This window comes from Thalassophryne amazonica, chromosome 10 (assembly GCF_902500255.1).
Source record: "Thalassophryne amazonica chromosome 10, fThaAma1.1, whole genome shotgun sequence".
Taxonomy (NCBI): Eukaryota; Metazoa; Chordata; class Actinopteri; order Batrachoidiformes; family Batrachoididae; genus Thalassophryne; species Thalassophryne amazonica.
In genome coordinates, this window is record NC_047112.1 from 98,484,581 (window position 1) to 98,512,390 (window position 27,810).

The 27,810-nt window shown below is 41.7% G+C and overlaps 1 protein-coding gene across 2 annotated transcripts in view; it reads left to right on the forward strand.

The window, feature by feature from the left end:
- The window catches only part of shroom2a (shroom family member 2a), a 126,258-nt gene that overhangs the window by 48,010 nt on the left and 50,438 nt on the right, over positions 1 to 27,810 (forward strand). Inside the window, exon 2 of one of the 2 annotated variants that reach the window (XM_034180587.1) lies at positions 6,268 to 6,416. In XM_034180587.1, coding sequence (XP_034036478.1) covers positions 6,268 to 6,416 — 149 coding nt within the window. Of the gene's footprint in view, positions 1 to 6,267; positions 6,417 to 27,385; positions 27,531 to 27,810 lie in introns of those variants that run through there. The other variant, XM_034180586.1, reaches the window with a different exon arrangement.

Here is a 27,810-nt window from a genome sequence, read left to right on the forward strand (position 1 = left end):
GATGGGGTAATGAGGGGATGGCAGGGGGAGAGAAGCTGCAGAGAGGTGTGTAAGAGTACAACTCTGCTTCCTGGTCCCAACCCTGGATAGTCACGGTTTGGAGGATTTAAGAAAATTGGCCAGATTTCTAGAAATGAGAGCTGCTCCATCCAAAGTGGGATGGATGCCGTCTCTCCTAACAAGACCAGGTTTTCCCCAGAAGCTTTGCCAATTATCTATGAAGCCCACCTCATTTTTTGGACACCACTCAGACAGACAGCAATTCAAGGAGAACATGCGGCTAAACATGTCACTCCCGGTCTGATTGGGGAGGGGCCCAGAGAAAACTACAGAGTCCGACATTGTTTTTGCAAAGTTACACACCGATTTAATGTTAATTTTAGTGACCTCCGATTGGCGTAACCGAGTGTCATTACTGCCGACGTGAATTACAATCTTACCAAATTTACTCTTAGCCTTAGCCAGCAGTTTCAAATTTCCTTCAATGTCGCCTGCTCTGGCCCCCGGAAGACAATTGACTATGGTTGCTGGTGTCGCTCACTTCACATTTCGCAAAACAGAGTCGCCAATAACCAGAGTTTGATCCTCGGCGGGTGTGTCGCCGAGTGGGGAAAAACGGTTAGAGATGTGAACGGGTTGGCGGTGTACACGGGGCTTCTGTTTAGAACTACGCTTCCTCCTCACAGTCACCCAGTCGGCCTGCTTTCCCGGCTGCTCGGGATCTGCCAGGGGGTAACTAACGGCGGCTAAGCTACTTTGGTCCGCAACGACTACAGGGGCCTGGCTAGCTGTAGAATTTTCCACGGTGCGGAGCCGAGTCTCCAATTCGCCCAGCCTGGCCTCCAAAGCTACGAATAAGCTACACTTATTACAAGTACCGTTACTGCTAAAGGAGGCCGAGGAATAACTAAACATTTCACACCCAGAGCAGAAAAGTGCGGGAGAGACAGGAGAAGCCGCCATGCTAAATCGGCTAAGAGCTAGTAGCTACGCTAAGCTAGCGGATTCCTAAAAACACGCAAAGTGAATAATGTGTAAATAATTTAGAGGTGATTCAGCAGAAGGAGTGCTTTAGTTAAGGCACGTAAAGATTACACTGGGAAACAAATCGTAATCTAGATAACTAGATCAATCTAACTGCGCAGATTAAACAGCTAACAGATACAGAAAAACACCGCTGTGCTCCGGAACAGGAAGTGATACAATACCGCAGTGAGAGCCAACCACCAGACATTAAGCCATGACAATGTAAACAAGTCAAATAATTACCTTTTTAGATGGCTCAAAATGCTTTCTGCAGCTTGTTAGGCGTGTGCATATGCGCGCGCGAACGGCTCTGGCTGCAGTCCCCCTCTGTGATTCAGGAAGTGATTAGAGCCGTTACAATCCCCTGATGTTGCAGCCTAATGTCAACTCGTTCAACTTCTTTTTGGGAATTCCACTTTCGTCCAGTAGGGACCTTGGCGTAAGCGCTCCTTACTGACTGATCAATGGACTGTCTTAACTCATGAACTAGCCTGGTCTTCTCTTGCATGTAGCCCAGCTTGATGGATTGCAGTGGCAATTGCAGTGTGTTCCTCCCAAAAAGGCCTACTTCGGAGAGGCACCGTGGCAGTCCCAACCACTTTCGGATGATGGTATTAGCTTTTGCGTGAAAATGAAGTGCAAAATACGACAACGGAGAACGTGGACTGTTGAACAACTGAAGTTGTACATCAAGCAAGAGTGGGAAAGAATTCCACCTACAAAGCTTCAACAATTAGTGTCCTCAGTTCCAAAAGTCATGAGTGTTGTTAAAAGGAAAGGTGTATCACAGTGGTAAACATACCATTGTCCCAGCTTTTTTGAAACGTGTTGTAGGCATCCATTTCAAAATGAGCAAATATTTGTACAAAAACAATAAAGTTTATCAGTTTGGACATTGCCGGGGTCTTCAAATTCACAAGGAACATTCTTGGGACACAAACCTTGGCTAAGTTCAAAGGGTATTTTAACATTGCATTATATTTATCTATTATAAGTGCCACAGCTTGAGTCAACTTGCAAAGTGCATATCTTACTCCAGTTAGTGCTATCTTTTAAAAAAATGATATACCAGATTATAAATACTTTCTTCCAAGACCGCTGCAGCGGTCCTGTTGACTTGTGCGGGCTCAGGATATAGTTGGTAAAAGTGAACTTAGCCAGAGTGCATCAGAAAAGTGTATGACAGAGTGAGAGCCATTTATCCATAATCATAATGTAACTTTAGGGACTGACTTTTAGTTAACTGAAGGTTACTCCACTCTGTCTGTGGCCAACATGGGTTGCATTTTGCATTCAGAAAACCCCCCGCATCAGATATGTCTAAATACGCGTAAGATTGAAAAGCGCATGGTACTGATAAATGCCCACCTTGAGAGATGCATCCAGCATATGTGTTTGCACACAGCAGCCATGTAGAAGCACACCTGCTCTGGTTCAAAAGTCATTATCTCCTTTAAAAAAAAAAAACAAATAATAGGAACATGTAATGGTCAGTAAAGATCAGATCACCAAATGGTTTGTTTTGTCTTTTTGTCCATCTACATCTGGTAAGCAGGTAAGACTTTTAAATGCCTGGGGGTGGGTCCAGTGTTTGCGGCACATCTCTCATGTTAAGATTGCAAAAGTATTCTCAAAGTCTTTGGGTCCCACCTTTTAAACACATGGATAAAACCCTTCTTTCTCCACGACTCCATCTCCAAAATAGTTTTTGAAGTGCATTTCTCACGATATGCTCTACTGTAATTTGTCCCATTTTTTCGGGAGGCATGTACAGAACTCTTCAACAATCCGTGGGAAAACTGAACTAGTAAGTTGTTATGATAGACCCTCCTAAAACACAACTGTTCACCATTTTGATGTGTTCACCTGACTATTCTAAATAAATAAAGAATTATGAAAATATTGACATATTGTGCTTTACTTTTGGTTTCATGTACCCTGAGAAATTTCAGTGCATCCGGAAAGTATTCACGGCGCTTCATGTTTTCCACATTTTATGTTACAGACTTATTCCAAGATTCTTCTCACAATTATGAAAAATTCTTCTCAACACTCCATAAAGACCGCATAATTTTTATTTTTTAATTTTTTTTATTTTTAATTTTTTTGCAAATTTATTAAACAGAAAAATAAGAAATCACATGTACATAAATATTTACACCCTTTGCTCAATACTTTGTTGATGCACCTTTGGCAGCAATTACACCCTCAAGTCTTCTTGAATATGATGCCACAAGCTTGGTGCACCTATCTTTGTGCAGTTTTGCCCATTCCTCTTTGTAGTACCACTCAAGCTCCCTCAGGTTGGATGGGGAGCATCTGTGCACAGCCATTTTCAGATCTATCCAGAGATCAATCGGGTTCAGGTCTGGGCTCTGGCTGGGCCACTCAAGGACATTCACAGAGTTGTCCTGAAGCCACTCCTTTGATTTCTTGGCTGTGTGCTTAAGCCCCTTTCACACCGGGCCCACTTCCTGTTGCGTCATGATGACGCAGGAATGTCTGCGTCAGGTGCGCACAGCAGGGGGCAGAGAGGAGGTGAGAATGCAGCCTGCAGGTTCTCTGCACAGAGAAGTCAGAGTGCACAGTTTGGCTGCAGCCAGACTGTGCACTCTGACTTCTCTTCTAGTTTATATTTGTTCTTGTTCTGAGCTGCAAGTCTGCGCTCTGAGTTCTGTTATAGTTTATCTTTCCTCCTTTGACCGCGAGATGGTTCGTGGTGTGCGCGAACGAACCATCCGTGAGTAAATGTGGAGATGTCCTGTCTCTGGCAATCAGGCTGTGAGCAGGACTCATGTCCTTTTTATTAACACAGTGATGAGAGAGTTTGGGGGGAGAACAAGGAACTAACTGCCTGCAGCCAGACAGTTTTTTTTTTTCTTTCTTTTAATTGTTCACATGTGTGCGTGTGAACGAATCGTCGGTGAGTGGACTCGAGATGTCCGGACTTTTTACTGGATGTGGCCGTGTCCTGTCGCTGGCAATCAGTCTGTGAGCAGGACTTTCATGGATTTTATTTAAACACCTTTGTGAGAGAAGAGCGAGGAGCTGCAGCAGCAATCAGCATTTTTTTTTTTCTGTGCTCTTTTTTGTGCGTGTAGTCTCACTGCATTGTGTACACGGTATAAAAATAGTCCTGCCTGATTTATACTTCAGGAACAATGGAACACAGCAGGAATCATAAATTGGCGTTGGGTAACGTTATATTGTGAGTGTGTGGCTTCCAGTCACATTGATTACCATCGCGTTGCCCTGACTTGCGTTGAAACCACTTAATTTCTGCGTCGAGCACAGGACGCAAAAAAAAATTAAACATGTTTAATTTTTTGGCGCCCAATTTGCTTCGTCCTTTGCGCCCCTCGCGCTGTTGTGGCGTCGAGCTGGATCGTCTCGGCACTAGGTTGCTTCCATGCGGTGTCATCATGAAAACGCCTGATGCAACTCAAAGCAGCCCTGGTGTGAAAGGGGCTTTAAGGTCATTGTCCTCCTGAAAGATGAACCATCACCCCAGTCTGAGGCCAAGAGCGTGCTGGAGCATGTTTTTATCCATGATGATTTTGTACATTGCTGCATTAGTCTTTCCCTCAATCCTGACTAGTCTCCCAGTTCCTGTCGCTGAAAAACATCCCCTCAGCATGACGCTGCCGCCACCATGCTTTACTGTAGGGATGGTGCCTGGTTTCCTCCAAACATGAAGCCTGGCATTCACGCCAGACAGATCAATCTTTGTCTCATCAGACCAGAGAATTTTGTTTCTTGTGGTTTGAGAGTCCTTCAAGTGCCTTTTGGCAAACTCCAGGTGGTCTGCCATGTCCCTTTTACTAAGGAGTGGCTTCCATCTGGCCACTCTACCATACAGGCCTAATTAGTGGATTGCTGCAGTGATTGCTGTCCTTCTGGAAGGTTCTGCTCTCCCCACAGAGGAATGCTGGAGCTCTGACAGTGACCATCAGGTTCTTGGTCACATCTTCGACTAAAGCCCCCCTCCCCCGATCGTTAGGTTCGACTGGTGGTCAGCTCTAGGAAGAGTCCTGGTGGCTTCATCCAGAGATGGGAGTGGGTGTCCTCTTCTGCAGGCCTCCCGTCTTGTGCACTAGCATGGACTCCCAAAATTTCCTGTATACGAGGTCTGGCCATAAAGTATCGTACCTTTTTATTTTTTTTTTTACTATATCTATTTGATTCATATGTTTTCACGTCAGACAAGCTTGAACCCTTGTGCGCATGCGTGAGTTTTTCCACGCCTGTCGGTGACGTCATTCGCCTGTGAGCACGCCTTGTGGAAGGAGTGGTCCCGCCCCGTCATCGGATTTTCATTGTCTGGAAATGGCGGAATGATGGGGTTTTTTTCCAGAAGCTGTTACAGACTGGCACCTGGAAACTATTCGAAAAATTTATCTGGCTTTCGGTGAAAATTTTACGGGCTTCACAGAGAATAAGGTCTGTTAGTACAGCTTTATGGACCCCTTTAAAGACGCTCAGCGCTCCGCGCTCCGAGCTACGACGACACGGCACAAGCCACCGGACCATTTCTGAGCTGATGGCTCTGTGGATACGAGACCATCGTGTGCTCTTTCTCTGGTTATCACAAGAGCTGGACATCAGCCATTTTCCGGCAGATTTCACTTTTAACAAGAGATTTTGTCATGGCCCAATCAGAAGGTCACCCCCTTGAATCTGGTCTACTTGAGTTTTCTTCCTCAAATCATCAAGTCTCCTGTGTGCTTCCTCTTGGGGTTGGTATGTTTAGATCTCACTTGTGTAAAGCACCTTGAGGCAACTTTGTTGTGATTTGGTTCTATATAAATGAAAATAAATTGAAATTGGGTTCAAACTTCTTCCATTTACAGATGATGATGGAGGCCACTGTGCTCATTGAGGCAGAAATGTTTCTGTATCCTTCCCCAGATTTGTGCTTTTCTTTTCTTTCTTTTTTTATCAATTTGCAGAATTCTCAAAAAAAAAAAAAAACTTTTTTCACATTGTCATTATGGGTTGTTGTGAGTAAAAGTTTGAACGAAAAAATGTTTTAATTTCGCCCATTTTGGAATAAGGCTGTAACATAACAAAATGTGAAAAAGTGAAGCGCCGTGAATACTTTCCGTATGCACTGTAGATGGTTTGACTCGAACATGGGGTTTTTATTTGACGGCAGATTCCTATGTTCAATTCATACACTGGGTTTAATTTGTCTTAGTTAAATATTAATTTACCTGCTTCTCCATCTTCTGTTTGTTACAGGTTGAGGAGGGCAGCAAAGCAGCAGCTGTGAGTCTCCAGGTGGGAGACGAGCTCATCAACATCAATGAGATTCCCCTGAGTGGTTACCGACAGGAGGCAATCTGCCTGGTGAAAGGCTCCCATAAGACCCTAACTCTGGTGGTAAAAAGGTAGGTATCCAATCCCCAGGTCTCTCTTACAGCTGCTGTTGTCACAAATGCACCACCCCCCTCAGCCTAAAATGTAACCATAGTTACATCTTCAACAAACAGCAGCGCCGGAGGATCCTATCTGTTGGAGCTGTTTGCCTGTATAATGCACTTGCAGAATAAATTTAGCTTTGTTCGGATTTGTGTCTGTCACCGCTGACTCTCTGGCAGGCGGCTGGTCCTGTTTAGTCAGGTTGTGTTGTTGCAGTCAAGAAGTTCATGGCTTGCGACAAAGATTTCAATAATGATTAAACTCAAAAGTGGTTGCATGGATGACTTCATTCCATTGATTACCTGCAACCTGGACGGGTTTGGAAAGGAGGAACAAACTGACATTGTGATTGTTAGTTAGTTGTACCTCTGGTGGTAAAGTTTAACTGCTGGTAGCAACTGTTTAGATCTACCACACATTTCACCAGAATTAGTAGATTTTGTCAGAAATCAGCCCACATGAATTATTGGTGTTGTCAGTACTCATATCTTGTTCAACTGATGAATCATTTGTCAGTCGAAACATTCTTACGAAAGGCCTCATTGTGGCTGAAACACTGGTGTCATTGTCTCCCTTTGGTGTCAGGATTTCTTTTGGTATTGTATCATACATAACGTAATCTCTGAACAAATCCTACACACATGAGGAAGTTTACTCACAATTTATGGCTCCACAAGGATGTGACTGAGTTTCATTATGCATTTTACTCTCAATAGACCTTTTTGTTCAAGAGTTTGAAAGCAAGACGACGTTTGTGCCTGGAACTGTCTCTGTTCAATTACTACATGTGTGCTTTATAACTGTAATGTTCAACATATGCACAAGTATGTCTCCAATGTCATTTCTTTCTTTTCTCATTCAACTACAGTTTATAAAAAAAGGCTCGACAAACTGCTTTGAGATTTTGCAAGTGTAACTTAAAAGTTATTTCAATGTGGATACTTCATGTTTGTTTATATTATGAATCCACACCCACACACACAGGTATTGGCCTTGAAATATTTGACTATTCTTTGCAGACATAATGTTGCACAGTTGAGTGAGGATCAGGAAGCTGTTCGAACCTGCTCCTCTCTATAGGTGTGGTCTCTTTACACACGCACAGCAGACAGGAGGCACTTCTTTTCCCACGTCATCTATTTTGCAAGTAATGACTAATGTGAAATTGCCACTTGTGACATCATTTGGAAGAGGGGAGTAAGTTGAAGGGAAGTGATGTGTGACATGTCATGTAGTATTTGGAGTGGTTATTTGTGGGAAAGTATTGTATAGTGTCTACAGAATCCTAAACAAAGCTATGCATCTTTCAAAAAAAAAAAAAAAATAATAATTAAGAGACATAGTAGTTTATGCAGAGGCATAATTGTTGTTATGTCTGTGCTCAGCATTGGTATGTCAAATCAAAGAATGCTGAAGTATTTGAAAGTACTTTGTTTTATCTGGCTGTGTGAGCTGTTATATTGACACTAGCTTGTTGCCCGTGGGGATACATGGGCTCAAGATTGGGTAATGTTTATGAGATAGGTAGCTGACATTTTTCAAGGGTGGTAATAAATTAACCAAAGGTTCTATAATGAGTTGGAATGGTGTGTGAGTCCAGAATGTTCTTGGAACCTTAGACCTCAACACTTTTTAGAAGACGAATTCAGCCCTTTTATTTCCTATTAATTGTATAGTTTTGTTAATATTAATTTACTGTCTTAATGTATTTATAAATTGTTTAGGTCCTTGTTATTACATACACACTATTATTATTAATATGTATATGTCACAGACATGAACGAGCGAAGCTCTTCAACATCTCACCTTGTCATTTAGGTCCTTCAGACTTTTTTTTGAGCAAATGCTTCAGTGGAGTATTAGCATGGCTAAAATCTTTCAGCTTCCAGACCCCCCTAATTACAGCCCTCTTAATCCCCTTGCCACTTGAAGCATTTTTTTTATGTAGATGTAAATTAATATTCAAGGTTTTCAGCTAGTTGACAGTAGGGCTGTACAATATGGGCTGATGATCTTATCTTAGTATTGTCATATCAATATGATATACGGTATGACTATGATTTCATACCAAGTGTCGCAACAGTGAAAAACATTCTTAAACAAAACACGACTAATACCACACTTATTTTGCACTAATCACAAGGTTAGGATACAGTGCCCTCCAAAAGTATTGGAACACTTGGTATTTCACACATTTTAATTTGTTTATGCCATTTCAAATACAAGAAATACAAAAAACATAATCATATTCCACCTGTTTCTTGATGATACTAATAGAACCTCAATGAGCGAGCTCAGTAAACTGCACTCGTCCTCAGCAGAGGAGACCCCAACCAGTGACGTCAACTGGAAATGTCCTCCACTGACTTCAGCCAATGGCGATTTACTTGTCAATTTAGCGGAAAATTTGATTAAAATAATATTATCTACACTGCGCTCAAACATTCTGCGAGTGTATGATTAACATTTAATTTTTACCAAGGAATGCACAAACAAATTCTCAAAAAGCGTTTCTGTTCCCCTTTAATATCACTAGAGAGACATGTTGGAGAAATGCCGCATTTAACAACCTGGACCTCATTTCTGGCATAAAATACAGCCGTTTACTCACCAATATAACTTTGGTGTCATTTTTAGTCCATGGTTCAGACGACATGTTCAGATCAAATCAAATTCTTCTTCTACTAAGGTAGAAGAACATTGCACATTATCAATGTCCATTTTTCATTGTTGTTAGCTAATGTCTGTAGTTTCTCCAAAAATATTAGTCCTATCAACATTTCGTTTTGGTGGCGTTCATCCTTGACCCAATGTCAATAATCCCTTCAGCACATCTGCAGAGCTTTGATTCAGACAATCTTCTGTGAATTTAATTATTTTTATTGTGACTTGCTTTTGATTAGATCACTTCTTCTTCTTCTTCTCCTTCCCGTCTTTTTTCTTCTTCTTTTTATTATTCATTTATTTATTTAATTATCTTACCAGCTATCAACCAACTGCTGCAAGACATTATAAACTCCCGCTGCTATCTGCTTGAAGTTGGCAGTTAAAGCTTTCACTACAAGGTGTCAGATGTCAGAATCTGACATCTACTCCACATATTTTGACTTAAATTGGCATAATCAAACATTGCCCACCACCTCCTGTCTCCTGGTATATATTTTTGCATTACAGACTTCTTTTTTTCATGAAATGCTCTGTCAGTGTTCATATCTGTTTGATCCATTGGTGCTATTAAACTTGTTCTCACTCATTTCTGTTTTCACAAAAGACATTTACATTGCTAAAGGCAAGTGGTCATTTAAAATAAAAATGTATACAACTTTGTGATTCTTTGTGATGTGTGCGACTGTTTGTCTGACAGCTACTTATGTCAGCCGCTGTGCAACGCATGAATGTGGGCAGTCATTTGGCCTGGCCTTATTTTGTGTGGACATGGTTTACTAGGATGTCTGGAGTTGCACTTTGAAGAAAAAAGTGAGTGCACATGCTCCCTGAGATCAGTCAGTGATGACTGAGGGGATTCTGGCAATAATATGCATATTAAAGTGTAGGTAGACACCAAAAAATGTGCACAGATAATCACTAAAAATGATGAAATGTTGATATTTTAAAAAATCCTGGACAATAAAAGTTGGTAAGTGCGCGGGTGAAGGATAAACAACAGCTGTCTGAAGCCTACGCTCTATTTCAGCCCTCAGCAATGGCCATATTGTTGCTATGTCATCACCAGAACAGGACCTGCTGATTCCAGCCCAAATCAATTGCAAACATGGCGGAGGTCGAGCTGTTTTTGGACTCTTTTTTTAGCCCAGTCTAAAGGAGTTTCTGAAGAAATTGTGGGGACACAGCCTTATGAGTTTGAGCCTTATTTACGAGGTCTGTTACAAAAGTGTCCGACCTTATTATTTTTTTCAAAAACCATATGGATTTGAATCACGTGTGATTGCGTCAGCCAAGCTTGAACCCTCGTGCGCATGCGTGAGTTTTTTTCATGCCTGTCGGTTGCTTCATTCGCCTGTGAGCAGGCTTTGAGTGAGGTGTGGTCTACCCCTCTCGTCTATTTTTTATTGCGAATAAATGTCTGAACGATTTGGATCTTTGCTGCATCAATTTTTTTCCAGAAACTGTAAGAGACCTCCAGGTGGACACCGTTCGAAAAATTAATATGGGTTTTGGGGACGATTTTTATGGGGATTAAACAGATTAAAGGGTGTTACTGCCCCTTTAAGGACGGCCCACAACTGCTGAGAGCGCAGCGCCGATGGACAGGCTGACACCCCGCACAAACAACCAGATCATTTCCAATGTGAAAGCTTTGTTGATCCGGGACCTTGTCTGACTTTCACAAAAAGGCAGAAGATGTGGACGTCAGCACTTTTTCCGGCACATTCCACCGTTACAGTTTTTTTTTTTTCATGGAAAAAGAAGCCAAGGGACGCGCCACGGAGCCGCTTTTGACGCGGCACAAAACCACCTCGGTGTTGGTCTCTCAGGACGGCTTTCAGACGGATTCCGGTTGCTTTTCAGTCATGTGAATATCCGAGAAATTGAGCTTGAGCTGGACAAGCCCCAACATGTCCCGTGAGGCTTCATCACGGCGTTTCTTTGCGCCGAGCGGCTGCACCACGGCGTGCCGAACTCCTCCGCAAGTCTGTCTTAATGTGCCAGAAAGGCTCTTTCTTCTCATGAATCTGAAACACCAGGACGGTCCTCCGTTAAAATCGTCAATATTCATTTCGCGGGCGATTGATTTGGCTTTCAGCCGGATTTGCACAGTGGATACACCTCAGCCACCTGCTCTCTGAGTGTTAACCCAGTCCTCAAGAACATTTTCAAGTTTAGGCCACCTGCTTTTATGTCCTCTGAAAGTCTTTCTAGTCTTTTGGCATTGAATGAGTTCTTCCCGCTGCCGTCTCCAGCACCGAACCATGGGTTCATTCACGCCAAGCTTACGTGCAGCAGCTCTATTTCCTTCCTTTACTGCCAGATCAATGGCCTTCAACTTAAATGCGGCATCATATGAACTTCGTGTGGTTTCCATGATGAGGGAGTGTGGGTTTGGAAAAAAAACCTTTGTCGTGCCTGCTGCTTGCATGTGCTAAATGAAAATTAGCGCTTTCTTCTTTGATTTCCAACTTTGACTTCCCACCTCTCATTTTTTTTTACTTTCTGCTAAAGCGCCACCTGGCTGGTGAAGAAAAAACACAGAAAAGCCGCAACTCAATATAAGACGCATGTTTCAAAGTGTGGGAAAAAAGTAGCGGCTTATAGTCCGGAAAATACGGTATTATTATTGCTTATCCTTGCATACGCTGTTTGATGAACATTTTCCTCTACTTGCACCCATCTTGTGTGTTTTTAAGAGCTAACGTAATGTGAATTTCTCCTCTGAGATCAATAAAGTTTATCTTATCTTAACTACCAATAATCCAAGCCTGGAAAAAAAAAAAATTCTAGGGGAAGCACTGGACTGATTGTCAGACCAAGCATTGTGGTTATTAGTTGAAAATGCTTTTCATAGTCATGCCAGTATAACCTCATTTCCTGACACTCACTACAGAATGAATTTTTAATCTTCACAGCATGAAGTTGTTGCAGCATTCTGTTTCCCCCTTCTGGTATTGTGATAGAATTACCACAGTTAGTAGTATGCTCCATACCTTTGCTTTAGAATAAACATTTTGCTGTCGCAAACAGCTCCACTCTTTGTGATTTAGCACTTGATTTCATGTAGTATCTTTAATGTTGATTACAGTGTCCAGTATAATGATGTATGTAGCTATATGGTTGTCTTAAATAAATCCTGCATCAAGATTTGGCGCGCAATCCAATTATATGTGGAAAAGCTCACTGGCTCAGCTTACAATATAAAGGGGTAGCAGTAGAAAGGCTTACATTTACTAACCTTTGGTTTCTTAATAATCCTGCGTTGTATGTTTGGCATGCAGTACTAAATTCTTGTCAGAAGTGCATTTCTTAGAAAAGGGTTGGACTTGAGTTCAGGAAATCATAGTTTGTATATTTTACTGGTGCTTACACTTAACTGCACTCCTCTTTTTCTTTTTTGGTTTGTTCCACTGCCAAGGTGAGTGGACACTTGGTCATTAAAGCAGCTTTCCCTGGTCTTACAGATAAGATTTTCATTGTTGTGTATTTTAATGTAGTCTGCGTTAAAATGCATTTTATTCCTACAACCACAATGTGATTTGAGGAAGCATGAAATGTTGATGTACAGTTTGAGGTATGTATGGAAATCTAGAACATGATTTACATAAAATTTTAATGTTTGCTTTTGTTTTTTGTAGTTTTTATTTATATCAAAACATTGTTGTCTTTGCATCTACACAGCATATAATGCCTGTAGCCAAGGTGTCAAATGATACACCATGTGTAAATGTTATTACCAGTTTAGTGCAGCATTTGTAATGATTTCAGTATTTATTAGTGTTCACCTCAGATCTTCAGTAAAATGAAAGTTTTTCCCTCTAATCTTGTCTGAGCACAAGGAAGTCCTCAGCATCACATACTAGACATTAGGAGAATTTATGGAGAAGATTGTACAAAGGGAACCATGGGTAGACAGTGTCATGATAATACAATAACATGCTGTTGTCGTGCGGTATGCATTTTGTGAGTCCCTCCGTCCATGCCCAGTCACCCACAATGACAGATATTCGCCCACGTCTAAATCGGGCGAATGTCTGTCATTGTGGGTGACTGGGCATGGACAGAGGGACTCACAAAATGCATACCTCACGACAGCAGCATGTTATTTGCATTATTATCACTTACTGAGATATGCAATACGTGGAATCACATTAACAATATTTAATGTCATTTCAAAACGCACGACACCCAGCAAAAGTGTACATAAAAAGTTGGCTCACTTTAACTTTTGTCGTGTCGGCTGGCGCGCGCTGCTCTCCAAATTCGCCAGTGCTTTCTTTGTCAAGTTGGCTGCTTTGGCTGTTCATTGTCGTACTATCATGATAAAATCATCCAGAATATCCATATTGGGACCAACACACACTTCTCGCCTTTTCATTTTTTCCTCTGCTGACAGTTCTTGGGCTGCGTGCTATGACATCATTTGTTTACTCACAGTGGGCGGGTATGCTGATACTCGTTTGCTACTGTGGGCGGGTATAGCCAGGTAGCGTCAACGTAAATCTACGCTACCGGCCTAGCAATGCCTCCGTAAAGTGATAATGATGATCAATACCAACAGCTAACAGCATAACACAGCCGCACAGTGTTAACAACATTGTTATAGATTGTACATTATGTGGTTTGTTAATTGCTGCAGTCCAGTGCCTCCATATAAGGGAGGACACTTGATCCCTGGTCTTTTTATTGTTGCTGTTGTACTTGCTCACTTCACTTGTGATAGGACAGACAACAGCCAGGCTTGACTGTATGAACAGGGTTGCTGGCAAATTGGGGCAGCATGGTGGCGCACACATGTAGGGCACTTACCTCCCAACCAGAGGCAAATGTGCTGGGCAACCTGCTTCAAGGCCACTCATATCCTGTTCTCCTTGTGTACATTTTAAATTGTGTCATGAAGGGCATCTGGTCTAAAACTTGTATCAATCAAGTTTTGACATCAGGCAAAATAGGAGAAGCTAAAGAAACTGGCAGGTTCCTGGCAAGTTTAAAGGACGCGCCATTCAACAACACAACATCAAAGTATTTGTGATTGTAAGTCTATCTGTGCACATGTGGTCATGATTGGTGGTTGCTGACACATTTTATTGCTAATTAAACATTTTGCTCTGCCAGTCAGCAGGTGCATTTCCAGGAAAATGTTTTTGCATTTGTCGGCGGACAAATGCAGAAACCGCAAAATAGCAAACAGACAGTGAAACGACTGCTGCAACATCCGATCAGGAAACTACTGATGGTTCAGTGCTCTGTACAGAGTAGGCAACACACTTCATTCCAAAAGTCTTCTAATTTTTTGTGACTCTGTCAGATTTCGGATCCTGATGTGTGCCGAGTCTGCTGTCTGTGGAGCAGGACGCTATTTTAATGTTGTTTTAACTGCCACCGTGAATGCGCAGTTAGTAACTCTCCATGATGCTCTTTCCAACCAGGCTGTGTGTATACGAGATCTGTCCAAAAAGTAACGGACCTTTTTATTTTTTTCAAAAACTATATGGATTTGAATCACGTGTGATTGCATTAGCCAAGCTTGAACCTTCGTGCGCATGCGTGAGTTTTTCCACGCCTGTCGGTTGCGTCATTCGCCTGTGGGCAGGCTTTGAGTGAGCACTGGTCCACCTCTCCCATCGGATTTCTTTTGTCTGAGAACTTGCTGAGAGACTGCCGCTTTGCTCCATGAAATTTTTTTCAGAAACTGTTAGAGACAGGCAGTTGGAAACCATTCGATAGATTCAGTTGGATATCGGTGAATATTCTGTCGGTGTCACATGGATTATGGACTTTTAAAACCTTTTTAAAAACGGCCCACAGCGGCGGAGGGCGTGCAGCGCGCCGAGCGGCCATTCGACAGCCTGGATCGACCAGATCATTTCTAAAATGAACGCTGTGTTGATCCGGGACATCATGTGACTACCACAGAAATGGCAAGAGAGCTGGACATAGCACTTTTGCGGCACATTCCACTGTTACAGGAGATTTGTAATGAAAGACGTGCAGAGGATTTCGCGCGTTGGCACGAAGCAGCTTAGGACGCGCAGCAAAAAAAAAAACCACCTCCGTGTTGGAAACCATTCAGAAGATTCAGACGGCTTTCAATGGCTTTCAGTCGAGTGAGTATCCGAGAAATTGTGTAACAGCTGGACATGCCCCAACATGTCCTGTGAGACTTCCAAGACGGAGGTGTTTTTTTGCTGCGTGTCATGAGCTGCTTCGTGCCGACGCGCGAAATCCTCCGCACGTCTTTCATTACAAAATCTCCTGTAACAGTGGAATGTGCCGCAAAAGTGCTATGTCCAGCTCTCTTGTCATTTCTGTGGTAGTCACATGATGTCCCGGATCAACACAGCGTTCAGTTTAGAAATGATCTGGTCGATCCAGCCTGTCGAATGGCCGCTCGGCGCGCCCTCCACCGCTGTGGGCCGTCTTTAAAAAGGTTTTAACAGTCCATAATACGCGTGACGCTGACAGAATCTTCACCGATATCCAACTGAATCTATCGAATGGTTTCCAACTCCCTGTCTCTAACAGTTTCTGAAAAAAATTTCATGGAGCAAAGCGGCAGTCTCTCAGCAAGTTCTCAGACAAAAGAAATCCGACGGGAGGGGTGGACCAGTGCTCACTCAAAGCCTGCCCACAGGCGAATGACGCAACCGACAGGCGTGGAAAAACTCACGCATGTGCACGAAGGTTCAAGCTTGGCTAATGTAATCACACGTGATTCAAATCCATATAGTTTTTGAAAAAAATAAAAAGGTACGATACTGTTTGGACAGACCTCGTATGTATCTGAAACTCTGCTACGACGTTGTTTACATGCTGCCTAAAAATGCAGCTGTATTTCTTAAATTGGAAAAAGTCCGGAATGCATTATTTTCAGGAGATAATGGATGTTCTGACTAATGTGCAAGAATCATGAGAGAACTTTCTGATGGATTGACAGCGTATGAAACTACATTGTGAGTGACTGGAATTAAAAATGATGATCTGCCTTTCCCTTTGGGAGACACGAGCTGCCCTGAGAGCATGCCAAATTGAGGAGGTGATTGGAGATAGACAGAAGGTCTGGAAGTGGCCGAGGTAGTCCAGCAGCAGTGGCTTATGGTCAGACTGGACACAGCTGTCTGCACCAGCTGGGATTATCTTTTTTTTTTCTTTTTTTTTTTTTAAATCGGGACCACAATGTGAGAGTGTCTCATGCTGGCAGCCATGAGCCACATGCACACATGGTCAGCCAGTATGCACAGTGGTGGGCTTCAGCACAGTAGAACTGAAGAGAACATCTGTCCACAGAGTCCTTCTGTCCTTAAATCATTCTAAAATCAGTTTTAAGCAGAAACGAGACGAAATTTCGTGACGCTTTGAAATGTCCGACGTGCAGTGAACACATCAGCTAGCAGCTTGTTTAGCCACAGCGCTCTGATCGATTCCACTCCACATTCCACTGCCTTTTATGATGAAATAATGCTGAATTTATGTGGAAATAATTGTTGTACTCAAGCTTCAGATATTTGTCTCTGAGATAGATGATGACTGGTGTGCAGTTTGAAGCAGAAACGAGGTGTTAATCTGTGAACTGCGTCATCGGGGGGACCCATTTTTAGGGGGACCGTTAGGTTTGTGACACCGGTAGACTTTGTTATTATTATTATTCTATTTCATTTTACTTAGAGTGTCGGATTTTGGATACAAATGTCTACGGAGTCCACTGTCTGTACCAGAGCAGGACATCATTTCAACCCCACTATAGCTACCAACCGTGAACTTGCACGCGGAACTGTCCGCTGTTGCTGCCTGATCACACAGATGTATTTCTTAGACTTTTCACAGTTACTGCATCAAGGACACTATGGAGCGTGCACAAATTGTGCCTCTGGCAGACTGTTTTTAACAGGCTGTGTTCATGACTAATGGATGTCCATGTGCAGTAAATCTTCTCACAGTGGAGAGTGGCTGCTGCTTTTACCATGACTGCATCGAAATTTATACAGTTATCACTTTCAAAATGACTCAGAGTGGCTCCGTTCTTAATGTTAGTAGCAGTTTTCTCAATTCCATTCAACAGTGCGCTGAGATGTTTGCTCAGAGTGGCATAAAACACTGTCGGAAACACTCGGGAATACTTTGTTTTCGGCAGTCTCTGTGGCTGTTTGTTTGATTGGAGTATGCTTTCAGACTGTTAACAGCAGTACACAAATTAATACACGTATATCAATACTGGGTAAATCTGTGTTCTTATGATTTCTGTGCAACATGTTGTACCCTGGGACATTGTCTCACTTGAGTGTGAACTGCAATAGTGGATATTGTTCAAGGCCCAGGATGTCAAGCACAGTGATGGTCAGATTGTAAACCTGAGACAAAGATTTCCAGGTGTTTTTGGGGGTCAGTACAGGTAGTCAGTGACTTGACAGCTGGTATGCCATTTAGCTCAGGAATGTGCTGGTCATTACATGCTTCTTACGGTTCACCTCTCTCACCAACATGACTGGTTTGATTGTAAGGTTTAGTGAAGAAGGCCTTTGTGAGACTGGGGCCAAATGGATTCCAAAATGTCATGTAAGTGTCGGTTGGGTTTTTCCTCCTATAAGATTGTTCATATTGTTTGTTTCTTGTTTTGTTTGGTTTTTAGTTGTAGTTTGCCATGCTTTGCCAGCTGTTCTCTTCTTTTTATTCTTGATTCCTACTTCTACAGTTGTGTTCAAATAATAGTGTGTTTAAAAAAGTGAGTAAAGCTCAAAATCCTTATAATGGGCTTTATTTCTATACATGCAAATGCATTGGGAACACTGCACATTCTATTCCAAATCAAAACACAAAGAAAAATTTGTCAAATTTGGTATTATTTACAGAAAGTGACAAAAAAATGAGTATTAGAGCGTTTCAAAAAAATAGCAGGTGTTTGCATTTTTCTTTACAAACTGTATACATTGAAGAATGCTTTAAGATTTACCTTTCCTAATGTGAATCACTGAACTACTATTTAGTTGTATAACCACTGTTTCTGAGAACTGTTTCACATCTGTGTTCCATGGAGTCGACCAACTTCTGGCTCTTGTGAACAGGTATTCCAGCCCAGGACAATTGGACTACATTCCACAGTTACTCTACATTATCTTGACTTTGCTTCAAGAAACAGCATTGTTGATGTCAGCCCACAGGTTTTCTATTGGATTAAGATCAGCATTGGGCTGGCATCTGCATAGCATTAATCTTGTGGTTTGGAACCAAAGTGCTTGCTAGTGTGTTTGGGGTCGTCTTGTTGGAACGGCCATTTCAAGGGCATTTCCTCTTCGGCATTTGTCAACGTGACCTCTGCATATTTTTGATGCAGCCTGTTCAAACTGATCCATGATCCCTGGTATGTGATAAACAGGCCTGACATCATAATATGAGAAGCATCCCCATATTATGATGCTTCACTGTCTTCACACTGTACTGTGGCTTGAATTCGGTTCTTGGCGGTCATCTTAACAAATTGTCTGCGGCCCCTAGACCCAAAAGGAACAATCTTGTTTTCATCAGTCCACAAATGTTGTGCCATTTCTCTTTAGTCCAGTCATTGTGCTCTTTGGCAAATTGTAACCTCATCAACACATCATCTTTTCAACACTGGGACTTTGCGGGGGGCTTCTTGCCCATAGCTTGGTTTCACATAGGCATCTTCTAATTGTTACAGTACTCACAGGTAACTTTAGACCTTCTTTGATCACCCGGGAGCTGATCATTGAGTGTTTTGCATTCTGGTTATTCTTTAGATTGGTGGTGTTCCACTTTCTTCCACATCTTTCTGGTTTTGATTGCCATTTTAAAGCATTTGAGATCATTTTAGCTGAACAGCCTATCATTTTCTGCACTTCTTTACATGTTTTCCCATCTTCAATCAATTTTTTAATCAAAGTACGTTGTTTTTCTGAATGTCTCGAACGACCCATTTTACTTGGATGCTCAGAAAAATGCACTACAGCCAGCATGTGCTGCCTTCATCCTTTGTGCTGCCTTTGCTTGAAATGTGTATTGTTGTACATGTAATTTTTGTTGTTGTTGTTTGTTTTTGTTTTTTCTCCTTTCACAGAAAGAAAAATGCCAACTGCTGTTGTTTTTGAACAGGCTAATATTCCTTTTTCTAAACTTTCTGTAAACGTAATAACAATTTGGTTCAGTTTTTCTTTTGTTTTGATTTGGAATAGAATGTACAGTGTTCCAAATGCATTTGTGTGCATGGAAATAGAAGCTATTATCAGGATTTTGAGCTTTACCTCACTTTTGTAAACTGCAGCTATTATTTTGAACACAACTGTATGTGTAACAACAGCTAATTAAATAGGGTGATGAATTGTGAATGTTTACGGTCCAATCACAAAACTTAAAAATTTTTGTCCTGGCTTGTTCCTGTTTTGAGATACAGTGAATCTCAGGTTCCAGCTCCACCTTCTTCAGTTCCTAATAACAAATTATAGTTTTTAGTAGGACCTTTTTTCTTTTTTACTTTTTCGTGCCATCACCAGTAAAATAAGTGTCATTATTGTCAATGGCTTATACCGATCTGGATGGATATATTCATTTTGTCTTCCTGCATTTTAACGTTGGAGAACTGATTGGAGGTCAAAGGTTAGCAAGCCATAATTGCTCTTGTGTGAAACTGCAAAGAAAATGTTACTTGTCCAATGCTTTACTGCTAAATTCTAGTATGGGTTGGAGGCATGATTATTTCTTTTTTTCTCAACCTCACAAAGGACACTAATGATGTTATTTCATTCCTATCAGCTCAAGTTTGCAAGCATTTTTTTTTTTTTTTTTTTTTTTTTTTTTTTTCAACACATACAACTCCATCTGAAAAGTATTCATAGCATTTCACTTTTTCCACATCTTATTTTACAGCTTTATTACATAATGGATGAAATTCATTTTTTCCTAAAGATTCTAGACACAGTACCCCATAATGAGTATGTGGAAAAAGGGCTGGGGTTTTGTTTTTTTTTGTTTTTTTGTTTGGTTTGTTTTTTTAGGATGTTTATTTTTTGAGATTTTGCAAATTTGTTAAAACTAAAAAACAAAGGAATTACATGTAATAAGTCTTCACATCACTTTGCTCAATACTTGTTGATGCACGTTTGGCAGCAATTACAGCCTCAAGTGTTCTTGAATATGATATCACAAGCTTGACACACCTGTCTTTGGGCAGTTTTACCCATTCCTCTTTGCAGGCACCTCTGAAGCCCCATCAGGTTGGATGGAGATAGTCAATCCTGACTAGTCTCCCAGTTCCTGCAGTTGAAAAACATCTCCACAGCGTGATACTCCACCGCCATGCTTCACTTTGGGGATGTTGCCTGATTTTCCTTGAAACATATGCCTAGCATTCAGTCTTTGTCTCATCACACCAGAGAATTTTGTTTCTCTTGGCTGAGAGTCCTTCAGGTGCTTTTTTGGCAAACTCCAGGTGGGCTGCCATGTGCTTTTACTAAGGATTGGCTTCTGTCTACCATACAGGCCTGTTGGTGGATTGCTGCAGAGATGGCTGTCCTTCTAGAAGGGTCTTCTCTCTCCACATAGGAATGCTGGAGCTCTGATAGAGTGACCATCAGGTTCTTGGTTACCTCCCTGACCTAAGGGCTCTTCTCTTCCTGATTGCCCAGTTTAGACGGGTGGCCAGCTCTATGAGAGCCCCCGGTGGGTCCGAAATTCTTCCATTTACCAGATGATGGGAGAGCACTGTGGTCATTGTGACCTTCAAAGCAGCAGAAATGTTTCGGTACCTTTCCCCAGATTGTCCCTCAAGACAACCCTGTCTTGGAGTCTACAGACAGTTTATTGACTTCATGCTTGGTTTGTGCTCTGGACTGTGGGACCTTATATGTAGACAGGTGTGTGTCTTTCCATATCATGTCCAATCAATTGAATTTACCCCAGGTAGACTCCAGTTAAGCTGTAGAAACATCTCAAGGATGATTAGTGGAAATAGGATGCACCTGACTCAGTTTTGAGCTTCATGGCAAGGCTGTGAATACTTATGTACATGTGATTTCTTAGTTATTTTTATTTTTAATACATTTGCAAAAATCCTAAAACTTTTTCACATTGTCATTATGGATATTGTGAGTAGAATTTTTAGGGGGAAACGAATTTCATCCATTTTGAATAAGGCTGTAACATAACAAAATGTGGAAAAAGTGAAGCACTGTGAATACTTTCAAATGCCCCTGTATAGACAACTTCATTACTTACTTTTAGTTTGTCCAAACTTTGTAAAAAATTGCCTTATCTTTAGTACTTTACTTGTACATGTCTCCATGTCTATTTTACTCAGTGGACCACTGATCCAACATTTAAATTGCAAGATGTCATTGATGTTCAGTGTTTTAAACTGCTCTTCTTTGTGCAGTTTCAAAATGTAACTTTTGTGAAAACTTCAGGTCTGTGGACCCCCCAGCTTTGGTCCAGAGAACTGCAGGGGCCTGAATGAAGAATCATGAATATCCTAAACTAAGCCTGACCTTTTTAGCCAAGTTTTGTGAAGGAATTTCATTAGTGAAACGGTCTTAAGCCGCGGTCCCACCGAATAATGAAGCTGAGAAGGAGCCACGCATGGGTGTGGAGTGATTATTCAAAGAATGACCGACGTTTTCATCTAACACGTATCCACTACTAAGGTGCCTGGCTCTGTACCCGCAACGTGCCACGTAGAAGCCACGACCGACAGGGTCATTAGAGTCCTCGAATGGCTCGTATCAGCCATGCTAAGCCACGCATGAGCCACATATGAGCCACGCAGTGCTTGTGTAGCGTGATGTTATCAAGCTATAAAAAACATTAAAAATAGTTACCTTAAGGATGTTCAAAATATATTCCACATGGAGCAGGAAAAGAGAGGAAAAAAAGAAAAGGAGCGTGCCAGATGAAACAGTCCTCCTGTGATTCCAGAAAGTGATTAGAGGTGGTTTCAGCCATCCAAGGTTTGGCAGAAAATTATTACATATTTATATAGAGCTCAGCGCACAGAGCAGGTGAATTGTGTGCACAAGAGGAGAGCCGTTCCAAAAATAGCCGCTCAGGTCCTGCGTAACTGCCAGGCGCACGGATAATGGGCTTTTAGCAGGCTCGTAATCACCACGCAAATGCCTCTAAGCCGTCGCAGTAACTCGAACACAAACTGCGCCACGCTGTTGTTGCTAAATTTTGAACATCTTGAAATTAGCACCACGCACAGAGAGGAGCCTTGTTAACTGAAGATAATACGTCTAAGAGCCACTCTGAGCCACTATACTGCCACGATAGCTCACGAACAAAAAAAAAACAGGGTGCGTGGCTCCTTCTTCACTTGGTGGGACCGAGGCTTTACAATGCTTTAAGAAAAAGTTTTCATTTCTTGTAGCCACAATAGTGGCAAAGCAACCTTTTAAATACTTATTTCTGTGTCGTTCTATGTTTCTACTCTGCTTTGGTAGCTTGGCAATCTGAGCTGCTTGGTGCCATTTCTATGCAGAAAAGCTGAAAAATCTTTACTCCGTTCTGTAATGGTTTTCCATTGCAATTATGTGAACAGTTGTGGCATTTCGAAGTGCAACAGTTTACCATTTTGATGAATTCTCAAAAAAAAAAAAAATCTAAAATTTAACTCACCCAATAGTGATTTTACCTCCAGTAGTACAATGTACAATTGTGTAAACAAAAGGCCCACAATGCATTGCGTTGCTGATGTAACGATGCTGTTCTCTGAGTTAAGTTGTGTTATTTAATCTAAAACCAGAAAGTTTAGAAGATGTTTTGAGCAAAGTGAAGCTAATAACACAATTTTTTTCTACTATTCATAGAACTCAGCTTTCTCAATATACTGATTTGATGTAACCAGCAAACAAAATGTCATTATATGCAGATGATCTTTCCTGTGTGTTGTTGGTGTCTTTGCTGAGGATCACAATCCTTGTTACTTGAGGCTTTTAGGAGACTGGGTGTCCTTGTACCGTAGGGATCAGCCTGCTGTAGTAAGAGAAGTAGAGGAGAGTCCGGCATGTTGGCCTGTCATTAACATATTAGTTCTTGAGCCATTCTAGCCAATGAGATGAGGCAAGGCAAGCAATACTCCACAGGGACTGGCTGTGACAATAGCCCTCCTCCTTCTCTATAGGCTCTTCCACCCCTTGCAGTGTAGAAAGCCCCCGGTAATCCTGAAGGACCCTCAAAACACACTGTGCCAGCAGAATTTAGTTTTAGGAAGCCTGGGTGGCTGTTGTGTTTGAATAGTGAGTGTTGTTGGGGTATCTGAATAGTGAAGTTGTGCGATGATGCTCGTGGCTCAGAGGCTATGTGCCTTTATTTTGACCCGTCTTTGAAGTGTCTCTGGAATGTGCCGCCTGACGTGGTCTCACTGTGTTGCTCAAACTGAGCTACGCTGATTTTTTGTGGCACTTGGCTTCGCACATCTGTGGCCACTTTGGTTTCTGTCATGCAGATGTTTGGTGAGTTAGAAATTCCTTAATTTTTTCCCCTTTTTTTCCTTATATTTTTGTTCTTTGAAGGGTATCATGGTTAAATGTTTTGCCTTGTAAGTTCATATGAATGAGTTGTAGATGTTTAACATATTGGGACTTTAGTTGCTGAGTGTTATGACCCTAATGCTGTTGTTGTTTTCATTGTTTATGTTATTCAATATGAGGTCATGCATCATTTAGGCTAAGCCATGATCAGCAAGATTTAGCATTATTAAACCAAATGCTAACTAATCTTTGAGAGAATAGGCTTATCTGAGGCTGTCTCTTTAGCACATGAAAATTAAGTTATTATTAATGAACAGATCATAAGTTTGTATCTTCAAACACATTGTTTCGTTTTGGTGTCCAGATGCAAACTGTTTATTTGATTTAATTATTTTATTTTACTTTTATGTGAGCTATAGTGGATACATTTAAATTGAGCTAAGGCTACAAACTGATTCCTCTGTCTTTCCCCCTGCCCCCATCCTAGCAGAATGATTCACTTTCTAGCATATCTGTGCCGGACCAGCTGTAGTCCTGACGATAGGACTAATAAAACCAGGATAATTTGCATACCAATAGCAGGCGCCATGTGTGGCTACCTCCTATTGCCCCAGAAACACTGACTCTGAGGAGGAGGAAGACTTGTCTTCATGTGGCTTCTCTTTGTCCTCTAAATAGGCCCCAATTGTAATCCACAATTAATTTTGTGCAGTTGTCCCACTTTTGTGATCTTCACTAAAAAATTCTATAAATCTGTTCTGTGTTTTAATAGTATATATTTATTTTAGTGAAAAGGCTGCAAGTTGTTGGGACCCCTGGTCATGAGATCATTAAAGGCCTTCAGACAAGGTGACTGACAGTACATGACCTTTTAACCTCATGGCTTTGGATGCCAGTCATGAACCCATTGACAATGAAAGCGATTGCAACTTTGTCCACAGTTGCTGGCTATTATAATACCATTTACCTCTGAGGTAAATGGGAATTGAGAATCAGTTAAAGTGTATCTGCAGCAGTTAATAAAATGATTGCACACCAAAACTAAAGTATAGTGTAAAACCCCTTTCACACCGGGCCCACTTCGAGTTGCACCATCATGACGACACCACATGGATGCAACCTAGTGTCGAGACGATGTAGCTCAATGCCACAACAACGCGAAGAACACAAAGGACGAAGCGAATCGGACACCAAAAATTAAACATGTTTAATTTTTTCTGCATTGAGCACAGGACGCAGAAAGGAAGAGACAGGACATGTCCACATCCAGTAAAAAGTCCAGACATCTCCAGTCCACTCACGAACAATTCATTCGCGCGCGCACATGTGAACAGTTAAAAGGAAAAAAAAACTGGCTGGCTGCAGGCAGTTCCTTGCTCTCCCCTCAAACTCTCTCATAATTGTGTTAAATAAAGGACAAAAGAGGACATACGTCCTGCTCACAGACTGATTGCCAGAGACAGGACATGTCCACATCAAGTATAACTACAGACATCTCCACATTTACTCACGGAGGCTTCATTAACACGTGTTCACGCGCGCAGCTTGCGGTCAAAAGAAGAAAGATAATCTATACCAGAAATCAGAGCGCAGACCTGCAGCCCTGCACAAGAACAAATATAAACTGGAAGAGAAATCATAGTGCACACTCTGGCTGCAGCCAGACTGCCTGCAGATCCTCGCTGCATTCTCACCTGGTGCGCGTACCTAACACAGCCATTCCTGCATCGTCAAGATGCCACATGAAACAACTCGAAGCAGGCCCGGTGTGAAAGGGCTTAACTTCTAGGAGCATAAGAGTCACCCAGTCAGAACATCATACATGGATCCCTGGATCAATTTAAATGCTCTATGAACCGGTTGACGGACCATTTAAAGTTGTGAAGCTGCCATTTTCACATAGTGTCTTCAAACGCTCATAGAAATTCAAAGGTCAGAGTGAGACTTGCAACATTTGTCCCATGCGCCCTATTGAGGTTTAAAATCCTGCAAAATCTTGTAAAATTTCAGAGAAGTTGCTGCTCTGCGAGATGTCATTAACACTGAGAACTGCGTTGACTCGGCCTGTTAATACTGGAGTTTAACTGTAGCACACAGACAACAGCAATAACATCACAACATAATACTCTTTGTATATTGTGCCTAAAACTCTTGTGAATATATTATCTGGTTTTTTAGACATTGTTATTGTGTTTGTCTTATGTAAACATGCGAGAAGCTCAGGTTGTCGCTTCCTGTTCATATCATTGCGGGGGAAAGTGATGTTTACTCTTTAACACCTGCTTATTACTTGCTTATATACATATATATAAGATGTCTGAAATTCGGTTTGCATTTATGACGTTCCGCGCAGGTTAAACGTAGGCAGACACGGAATGTTTGGAATATTTGTTTTGGCAAGTGTTCAGGGTCTCATGCATGCTGCAATCTCTTATTAATGTGATGAAAGGCATAAAAAATTACATGTTTAGATTGCAGCGACTCTGGCTTTCAAGGGATTATGGGATATCTCAGTATGGTGAATACTGTAGTATTGCCTGCTTCATTAAAAATAATAAATAACTGAGCCAACATGTGACAACACAAACAGGATTTACATGTCATTTTCCAACCTAAAATCAAAAGTTTGGAAAGCATTTGGATTCTATGAGAAGGGCAAAGAGTTAGACGCAAGTCTAACTCTTTTATATATTTATATATATTTAAGTATCGTACTTTTATTTTTTATACTATCTATTTGATTCATTTTCACGTCAGACAAGCTTGAACCCTTGTGCGCATGCGTGAGTTTTTCCACGCCTGTCGGTGACGTCATTCGCCTGTGAGCACGCCTTGTGGAAGGAGTGGTCCCGCCCCGTCATCGGATTTTCATTGTCTGGAAATGGCGGAATGATGGGGTTTTTTTCCAGAAGCTGTTACAGACTGGCACCTGGAAACTATTCGAAAAATTTATCTGGCTTTCGGTGAAAATTTTACGGGCTTCACAGAGAATAAGGTCTGTTAGTACAGCTTTATGGACCCCTTTAAAGACGCTCAGCGCGCCGCGCTCCGAGCTACGACGACACGGCACAAGCCACCGGACCATTTCTGAGCTGATGGCTCTGTGGATACGAGACCATCGTGTGCTCTTTCTCTGGTTATCACAAGAGCTGGACATCAGCCATTTTCCGGCAGATTTCACTTTTAACAAGAGTTTGTCATGGCCCAATCAGAAGGTCACCCCCTTGAATCTGGTCTACTTGAGTTTTCTTCCTCAAATCATCAAGTCTCCTGTGTGCTTCCTCTTGGGGTTGGTATGTTTAGATCTCACTTGTGTAAAGCACCTTGAGGCAACTTTGTTGTGATTTGGTTCTATATAAATGAAAATAAATTGAAATTGGGTTCAAACTTCTTCCATTTACAGATGATGATGGAGGCCACTGTGCTCATTGAGGCAGAAATGTTTCTGTATCCTTCCCCAGATTTGTGCTTTTCTTTTCTTTCTTTTTTTATCAATTTGCAGAATTCTCAAAAAAAAAAAAAACTTTTTTCACATTGTCATTATGGGTTGTTGTGAGTAAAAGTTTGAACGAAAAAATGTTTTAATTTCGTCCATTTTGGAATAAGGCTGTAACATAACAAAATGTGAAAAAGTGAAGCGCCGTGAATACTTTCCGTATGCACTGTAGATGGTTTGACTCGAACATGGGGTTTTTATTTGACGGCAGATTCCTATGTTCAATTCATACACTGGGTTTAATTTGTCTTGGTTAAATATTAATTTACCTGCTTCTCCATCTTCTGTTTGTTACAGGTTGAGGAGGGCAGCAAAGCAGCAGCTGTGAGTCTCCAGGTGGGAGACGAGCTCATCAACATCAATGAGATTCCCCTGAGTGGTTACCGACAGGAGGCAATCTGCCTGGTGAAAGGCTCCCATAAGACCCTAACTCTGGTGGTAAAAAGGTAGGTATCCAATCCCCAGGTCTCTCTTACAGCTGCTGTTGTCACAATGCACCACCCCCCTCAGCCTAAAATGTAACCATAGTTACATCTTCAACAAACAGCAGCGCCGGAGGATCCTATCTGTTGGAGCTGTTTGCCTGTATAATGCACTTGCAGAATAAATTTAGCTTTGTTCGGATTTGTGTCTGTCACGCTGACTCTCTGGCAGGCGGCTGGTCCTGTTTAGTCAGGTTGTGTTGTTGCAGTCAAGAAGTCAATGGCTTGCGACAAAGATTTCAAT